General features: G+C 37.8%; 1 protein-coding gene across 3 annotated transcripts in view; it reads left to right on the top strand.

Moving 5' to 3' along the window:
* The first annotated feature begins 289 nt into the window (after nt 1–289).
* Nucleotides 290–9,142, top strand: part of LOC131072210 (uncharacterized) — a 61,750-nt gene continuing 52,897 nt past the window's right edge. The window contains exons 1-3 of one of the 3 annotated variants that reach the window (XM_058008297.2): nt 290–820; nt 3,770–4,207; nt 4,367–4,795. In XM_058008297.2, coding sequence (XP_057864280.2) covers nt 568–820; nt 3,770–4,207; nt 4,367–4,795 — 1,120 coding nt within the window. In that variant the 5' untranslated portion in view covers nt 290–567. The remainder of the gene's footprint in view (nt 821–3,769; nt 4,208–4,366; nt 4,796–9,142) is intronic. The other 2 variants (XM_058008296.2, XM_058008298.2) reach the window with 2 other exon arrangements.

Below are 9,142 nucleotides of genomic sequence, written 5' to 3'. Positions count from 1 at the left end.
AAGGTCAAAAAATACACATTTCAAAGTGTCGCTTGATACCTAACTAAAGATGTTCCACTAACTTTCAACTCAAAATCGCTAGTACTTGGTGCCAAATGTCCCAATAGTGGTGCACAAATGGGCCAACTATGAACTAAAAATTACAAAAAATGATCGGTTAATAGTACAAAACAAATTTATTAATGGTATTTTCACTATGATAACTATTGGGAGGTCAACCTCACAATAAGATAACCGTTATTAGAACTATGTTATCTATTGATGCTCTTCCCCTATCGAATAAAAAATGTGAATGCAAAAATTCAATATCAAACGGGAATCCCAATATGAAGCAAATGAAAGGCATCAATCCATAATTGGACGAGTAAATTACTAATTCTGCAATCCAATTATAAATAAATTACGGATTCCATTTGGCTATCAAAAGTACAGCAGATGGGCAATGAAAAACAGGAATCTTTGATTCGTTTCGTGACAAAATGGATTACACATTGCAGGCATTCGAGGCGAGCCTTACGTTTTTAACTACCAATTCGGACTGTTTTGAATTGAGAGAGGTGGGAAAAGATGTCGAAGAACAAGCTGCAAGAACTCGCACAAAGGCATTACCTAAGCCTGCCCATCTACACCTCCACTAAAGATGGGCCGGACCATGCACCTCGATTCAGGGCAACTGTCACATACAATGGGCACGTTTATCACAGCCCCGGCTACTGCCGAAGCGCCAAACAGGCCGAGACTGCTGCTGCAGAAGCCGCTCTTAGCCAATTGTCACTCGAATCGGAACACAATCCTCAGAAAATGAAGGAGCCTGTGAGTGGTAAGTTTATTCTTACATCTTTGCCTGAATGGACAGAGTTATATTTATTGGTTGTTCAAATCATTTCTATTAGGGGTGCACTTACGTCGTTTTTGAGGGACATACACTGTTTTTGGGTCTTTCTTGGGGTTAAAGTAGAAGTGGTTTAAAAAAGACTGTTTATTGCCAATTTCTCCTCTCTGGCATGTATCTGGTAGTGTCAAGGTCGATGCAAAATAACACACTTTTATCCAGAAGCGTTTCGCTAGATAGTCATGAAGTCTGTCTGGCATCACCTTTTTTGGGGAGGTGGGTGTCACAACAGGGTTCGCGGGGATAAAAAGAGCTGATTTTTTGCATTTGAAGTTAATTTTTCGGCATATTCTCCTTGTTTGGTGATGTTATGGTTGAGGGTGTCTGTTCCATCGAAGTCTGTTAGGTGAGCTTGCACCCACAGTAAACTACCTGAAGTCAGCTATGTTACTTTTAATATTTGGTCTAGCCATGATTGCTTGAAACGAGAGTTATTGCAGTTTATTCTTGACAATCACCTCAACCTGTCTCGTGGCATTATGTCTAACAGGGGTTCTTTTGCCTTGATTTTGGTTATACCCAACCATTATTTTTTCGTATTCCTTAGGGATAAAACTATACATTAATTTTTTTTTTAATGGCAATTTTTCAATGTTGGTTAGCCAATGGCTTAGATACCAGTCATCATCTTCTTTCAAGGTACCCAAGACTTGCATCTGGTCTCATCCGTTGGCTGTATGCCACAACTAGGAGAAGAAGAGGCCGAGGGTGTAATTCACCTGAGATCAGCTGGCCACGACTAGGAGAAGAAGAGGCCGAGGGTGTAAATCACCTGAGGTCAGCTGAATTTGTTTCCCACTGACTGAGTGGATACAGGCCACCAATCTTTTCTCCTGATTGTTTGAGGGGTTCAACGCTCATCGTTCTCCTTTCCTTATCCATTGAGGGTTTGGCTTGTGCTCACTTTTAAATTTGCTTGCGTGCCTAAACATGGATCAATTCTCTTCTAAATGTACATCCTTATCCTAGCACCAAGCTAGGGGGTTGAATGGGGCACTTGCAATTTTTGAATTTATTGTAGCCTCTCTCAAGTGGAGGTCTCAACTCTCAAGCTTTCTTGGCATACAACATGCGATTCTGGGATTTGAACTTGGATCAGTTCTCTTGTAACCATGAAAGTTCTCTGTCAGAGTTAGATGTGTATCATAACCAATTTCAACACTTAACATGTCACCCGAGGGTTTCTGGACTGGGATGCAGTAATGAAAGACTTAACGGTTTACAGCTTAAGCTTGACTGATGACTCGCTCAATACAAGTTAATGCTTCTTGGGCATGCACATCTGTGGGTTTGAGTCCTGGAAGTGACAGGAATTTATGTGACCTGTTCTCAGAAGACCCATCTTTTGCTTCAGGGTTGTTTTGGGTATGCACTTTTAGCCTTGTTGTTTCTTAACTTATCTTAGAATACGCCAGCCTTTGACATTATAGCAGTGCATGCTAGAGCTGTTTCTAATATGCTGGAAATGCACTTTCATGTTTCCAGCCATTTTCACGAGTCTCTAGAACTTTTCTCTGTTGGATTCTTGGAAGTCAAACTTTCTGCAATTTATGTTAAGCTTGGAATACCATTTCTGGTCCTCTGGGAGTTTCCAATTGTTTCCTAATAAAGCTTTCAAGAGTTTTCAAAAGTTTCCATTGGTTCTGATATGGTTTCATGGGGTGTCCAACCAACATTTTTGCCACATCCTAATCCATCTGGCCGTGGTTTAGATTCTCATATTCTCAAAGTTTCCGATTGCTCATTTTCAATCCCTGCTGCAACTTAGCTTTTTAGTCAACCTTGTACTTTCAGATACGGGTTCATTGAAATGTCATGAGATACATGTTAATTGTGAATGGGTGTACTGACCTTTGCACCAGCTCATCATTATTTTGCATTTCCTGCTTTTGTGGACTGACACAATTTTGATCTCCAAGTGTTGGGTGTTCCTGCCTTTGGCATTAGGGAGTATGTTGCATCTTCATTAGGCAATACATGAAAGTAGCTCTAAAGTTTTTAAGATGAGAACAGTTCCACTGTAATTATTTTAGATTTATCATTTGGTAACCACCCCAAGTCCTTGGGTTTGCATATTATAATTCTTCTCATTGTTATGAAGATTGCTTCAAGGTGCTTGTGTGCTTTTTGGGTTCTCTCGCCTTGTGATTATTGGTGGTGAAAATTTGTCCTAAAATTACAAGCACATTCTTATCAAAGTGGTGTACTTTTTGTTGAGAATCTCATTCCATTATAATTTCCTTCTGTCTGAATGGTTGGGTTTGCTCTCGTACTCATTTTGGATCAGTTCACATTGGTCACTAATTGGATAATGGCGGAGTTGCTGAATACAGGGACCTGGTCAACAAACAGGGCCTCTTAAATCTTGGTGCAGGCATTGATTTTTAATTTTCAATTTGTTATGTAAATCAGATTTATCTTTTATGCATTTGGTGGTTAACTTTTTTCTGACAGGTTATGTGTGAGTAGTCTCCTAAACTAAAAGCCTATTTAGAATTTGGTGGTTGTTTGTTTCTAAATGCACTTGATATTGGTCAAGTTATAATTTCCTTCTGTCTGAATGGTTGGGTTTGCTCTCGTACTCATTTTGGATCAGTTCACATTGGTCACTAATTGGAGAATGGCGGAGTTGCTGAATACAGGGACCTGGTCAACAAACAGGGCCTCTTAAATCTTGGTGCAGGCATTGATTTTTAATTTTCAATTTGTTATGTAAATCAGATTTATCTTTTATGCATTTGGTGGTTAACTTTTTTCTGACAGGTTATGTGTGAGTAGTCTCCTAAACTAAAAGCCTATTTAGAATTTGGTGGTTGTTTGTTTCTAAATGCACTTGATATTGGTCAAGTTTAAATGACAATATATACTCACTTGCAGTACAAATGGAGGCTTCTGAAATGCCATCAAATTTGCGGAGAGAATCAAAGAAAGAGCAGCAAGGTGATATGAAAGAGGAAACATTACAACAAGCTGAGAATGTGGCACATATTTCCAAGGGTGGAATAGCAAATGTGCTGGAAAACAGTGAACTGAAAGCTGAGTCATCACAACTAACTCAATCTCTTCTTGTGCCATTTCCCAGCTCAAGGATTCAGGTTGTGAAAGTTCGAGAATTATCCAAATCTGAAAATTCAGGAAAAGTAGCAGACAGACAAAATACAGTAAGAAACAGTTCAATCCCTGAAATTTCATATAATGTGACAAACAAAGAACAAGCTCATAGAATGACTGTGGGTACGATGCAAGAGAAGCAGCAGACTGAGGAGGTCATCCAACAATCAAATGGGATAATATCAACTTCTGAGTTTATTTCAGGTATATATTGATCAGAATGTCACTTTCTGGGCATATTGTCTCTGAATTGTGGTTCACCAGTTAGAATTTTTTGGTGATTTTTTTCAATTTGTACATTGTATTGTTTAAGTTTAAATGACAGTGTATATTCACTTGCAATACAAATGGGTCCTGTTGAAGTACCGTCAAATTTGCAAAAAGAATCCAAGAAAGAGCAGAAAGGTGATCGTGATAGGGAAGAGGAAACATTACAAGAAGCAGGGGATGTGTCATGCATATCTGAGTCTGGAATAGCAAATGTGCCACTGCCGATAAAGAGTGAGCTGCAAGCTGAGACATCACAACCAGCACAAACTCCTTGTTTGTCATGTCCCCGATTGAATATTCAGGTTGTGCCTTTTCAAGGATCCTCAATGTCTGAAAATTCAGGAAAAGAAACAGATAAGCAAAGTACAGGCAACTTCAGCTCAACCCCTGAAGTTTCATGTAATGAGACACACAGAGAACAAGCACACAAAATGGCTACGGGTATGATAGAAGAGAGGCAGTGGATTAAGGAGATTAACCAACAGTCAAAAGGGATAATGTCAACTCCTCAGTTTATTTCTGGTACACTGACCACAGTTTGCATTTTGTTTCTGAATTTTGATTCACCTGCCAAATGTTTTTTTTCAAATAATTCACAATAACTATATCATTTGAAGCGAATTAGCAAACAATTGACAATGAATGGAAAGAGTGTTGTTTTGAACTTTCTTTTTCTAGTTCTACCATTTTCATACCATTTTTTATTTATTTTTAATATATTTCCATTTTGAGGTAAACGCCATAAAATCAGGCATTTTTCCTCATCAACAGGTGAAATTAAAATCCATAAAATGAGGCATTTTTCCTGATTGAGAAGTGAGCATAGTCACTCTATGTTTCCAGCAATTGATTTTATTGTGTATTGGCACTTATTTTTGAGAAACGTTTCTAGGGTTGTCTCAGACATTTCCGTGTACCCTTCTTACAGATTTTGGAGCTACATCTGTTATTTAAATACTTTATGATCTATGGCTTCCATATCATTGTTTTCCTCATCTTTCATTCCTTGAACTGTTGTTTCTGCTCTTTGAGTCTGGATTAGATGATTCACCTAAGGAGCTCAAGTATTGGGATACTCTTCCTTATCATTTTCCATGGCTAACCAGAAGTATTTAACAAATATGTACCATTGCATTCAACGGGGGCTTGTAAGGTATCTGAATATACAATATCTCCATCCAACCAAGGGAATGTCTAAGTTATCAATTTGTGTAATGTCCCCTAATGGGACCCTCTTATATTCTGTCCTAGAATCACAATTTTAGTACATAGAGAGAACAATAGAAGGACACTAATGTCAACTAAAGCTTGGTCTGGGACCTGCACAACAAACAAGACAACATTTCTATTATGTCATGATAGAACATATATTCGTCAATCTTAGTATATTGCAAGGTGTATATGAAGGATTCAACAACCCTTTCTCTCTCTACATCTATCCTCATATGGAGCTCAAGGAGAATCTGTAAGAACCCTGCTGGTTCCAACTCTTCTACTGATGCAAATGCTGTCTTGTTTTTGTATTTTCAAAGGTTTTGAAGAATTCTAAGCAAAAAATAACAAGTGTTTGTGGGCTTGATAATCTTGGGCATATCTCTTACTGCTTGTGTAGAATTGATCTTCACTATGTTGTCAAAATTGATGTGTCCCATCTGTTTGTGCCAAAACCAATATTCACTGCTCTATGCTATCAAACAATTTTCTCCTTTAGCTTCCTTTAGGTGATAGGTATTTCCATTAGTCCTTGTGCCTTTTGCAATTAGTCTTCTTGAGCTTTCTTTTTTGATTTCATATCCATTCTCATGAAATGTAAGCTTGTATCCCTTGCTGCACATTTGACTAACACTAAGAAGATTATGTCTCAGTCCCTTAATATAGAGAACATCCTCTGTCTTGTTTTTTCCATCAATGATTATGGTTCCTTTACCACAAATTTGAGCAGCCTCTTTGCCACCAAACTAAATTGATCCACCATTCTACCTTTCAAGATTAATGAACATTCTTCTATCACCAGTCAAGTAATTAGAACATCCACTGTCAATCACCCATGCATTTGGTTCTTCATTTGCATAAAGGCCAGCCCACATAATTAATGATCTCTCATTGTTTTCATTGTTAGATAGAGCATTGGATTCCTTACATTTATCAACATTATCAACTTTTATAGCCATGAACAATGTTTCATCATTGAATCATCACATTCTTCTTCTTCAGATGAATAACTACTTTCATTGGAATAAAAGCTTCTTTTAGGCATGTCCCGTTTTTTTATCGTCTCCTCTTCTGTTGTTATCTTTTTTGAAAGTACATCAGATGCATAGTGGCTAATTCTTCCACAATTAAAGCATTTGAAGGGTAGCCTACCTTTATTTTTGTTGGTGCCTTTCTTCAATCTTCTTACAAAGTTTGCTTCCACATTGTTAAATTCATCATTAGGATCAGCCATGTCTTCCACTTTCTTACTAGCTTTGAATGCAGCTTTTTCTTAGGATTATTCAATTCAAATTCTCTCATCTCAAAAGCAGTGAGTACATCATAGAGATGATCCATTGTATAGTCATCCAAATACCTACTTTCCTCAATGGTAGACACCTTAGGAGTATAGGATATAGGAAGAGTTCTGAGTACTTTCTTCACTACTTGATCTTCATCCAATTTACCACCAATGCCTCTAATTCCATTTGCCATTTCAGTTACTTGATGTATGTAGCTATCAATATTTTCTTCTTCTGACATCAATAGATTCTCAAATTTACTTGTGAAGTTATACAACTTGACTAGTTTTATTTTCTGATCTCCTTCTTATATACTGCAAAGTTTCTCTGAGACATCTTTAGCAGACTTGTAGTTCATCACCTTCAAGAGTTTTGAATTAGCCAAACCACTTACGATTGCATTCCTTGCCTTTCCATTGTTCTCATGCATTATGATTTCATCCAGAGTGTTTGGCTGAGTAGGAGCAGTATAACCATTTACATTTGAGTTCCAGATACCAAACCCCATAGAAATCAAATACGATTCCATCCTTATCTTCTAGAAGGAGTAGTTCATGCCATCAAACTTGAGTATCTTGTAAGATCCTTCTTGTGCCATTCTAGACCTTCCACAAGTGGCTAAGCTTATTCCAGAGGAACTTGGCTCTGATACCAATTGTTAAACACACCACAAGACTAGGGGAGAGGGGGTGAATTGATCTTGATAAAACACTTGAACTTTATACCACAATTCAATACCAACTTAACTTTAATCTTATCAGCAACAATGAAAGATAAAACAATGAACACCATGCACAAGAGAACACCAGATTTACGTGAAAAACCCAAATAGGGAATAACCACGGTGAGAGTCAACTCACAATATATGAATGTGATTACAATATTGTTTTAGGCTGATTGCCAAGGAAGATCACTGCTACTTGAAGGACTTGTAGGCTGAGGTGCACTACCTTAGGGCAAGATATAAAGGATTTGCAGGCTGAGACGCATTGCCTCAGGACAAGATACAAGACTTGCTAAGGAGACACTATCTTTGAGCAAGGTACATGAATATATGAATTAAGATGAATAGACCTTCAACAACACTGCCTCCAACAATCTCCAAGTATGAAGCTGCCCTTGAATCCCTGTCTCAAGCGACCAACTTTAGAACAATCACCACACATTTCTACCTCAACTTTGCATCATTGACTTCGCAAAATGATATGATCATGTAAGCGCATTGCATGTATTGGTCCACACTCACATCCACACCATCAACACCGATTTGATCTTCTACATATACACACCATCAACATCGATTTGATCTTCTACATATATATATATATATATATATATATATATATCATTTTCTTCATTGCAAATATTAATTAGGTCGACCAAAACAAGGGACTAACATAGGTCCTATCAAGTCGACCTCCAAAACCCAAATGTGGTGATAGCAGTCCAATCCAAGAGATAGAGAGGACCCAAAAGTATATCTTGTGAATGAATAAGCCCAAAAGTATATCTTGTGAATGAATAAGCCCAATGTGGATCCTCACACGCCAAGGTAGGACCCAAATGCAATGTAACACAAGCTTCAATGCAAGTGGAGACACCCAAGGATACACCGTAAGCAAGAGAACAACTTCTGTTGGCCAAACCACAACAGTTACCTTGAAACACAAATATCAGACAATGCACCAACAAACAGATCTTCTAGCAACCTTTGGAGCAAGCAAGGACGTTCCTTGAACATCCACAAACTAGCACAATACAACTAATATAGAACACTTCATTCTGGAAGGCCAAGAAAATGAGTCATGAACATATTATCATAATCAACTCTTGCAGACAACATCAACACCTGAAACTTGAACTGAGACACATCACAAACATGTCCTCCAAGGTGAAACATCAATGCGGATAAATGCGAAGCATTTCCTGGACCAATTCTGACAGACAACTAGACTATCAACAAATTGCAATAACCAACCATATCAGCTGCAACACCAGGGACAAGAAAAGACAGAAGTGCAATGTCCGCAAAGCATAAACATTATGTTCAAGTTCGCAAGATCATATCATCAAATGTGGAGCATTGTTGCAAACTGTTTTTAGCATACATTCTTGCAACAACTTTCTTCATCAATCTTCCAAGGACCAAAAAGTCTCAGAAACATCATTTTCTCAATCAAGCACAAACAAGAAATATAACCACCATTTGGTAGCATACATAAGATCAACATAAATATCTCCATTTTAATGCCATGTTTCTAATCCTCATCTTAATGTTTCTCAATGCATCTAATTCTCATCTTAATATGATATCATCATCATACTATCTTTGCCATCAAGCACATCATACTAAGTGTAGACATCAGACACCAGG

The sequence above is a fragment of the Cryptomeria japonica genome, chromosome 6, assembly GCF_030272615.1.
Source record: "Cryptomeria japonica chromosome 6, Sugi_1.0, whole genome shotgun sequence".
Lineage (NCBI taxonomy): Eukaryota > Viridiplantae > Streptophyta > Pinopsida > Cupressales > Cupressaceae > Cryptomeria > Cryptomeria japonica.
This window is presented reverse-complemented; position numbering and strand designations above follow the sequence as displayed.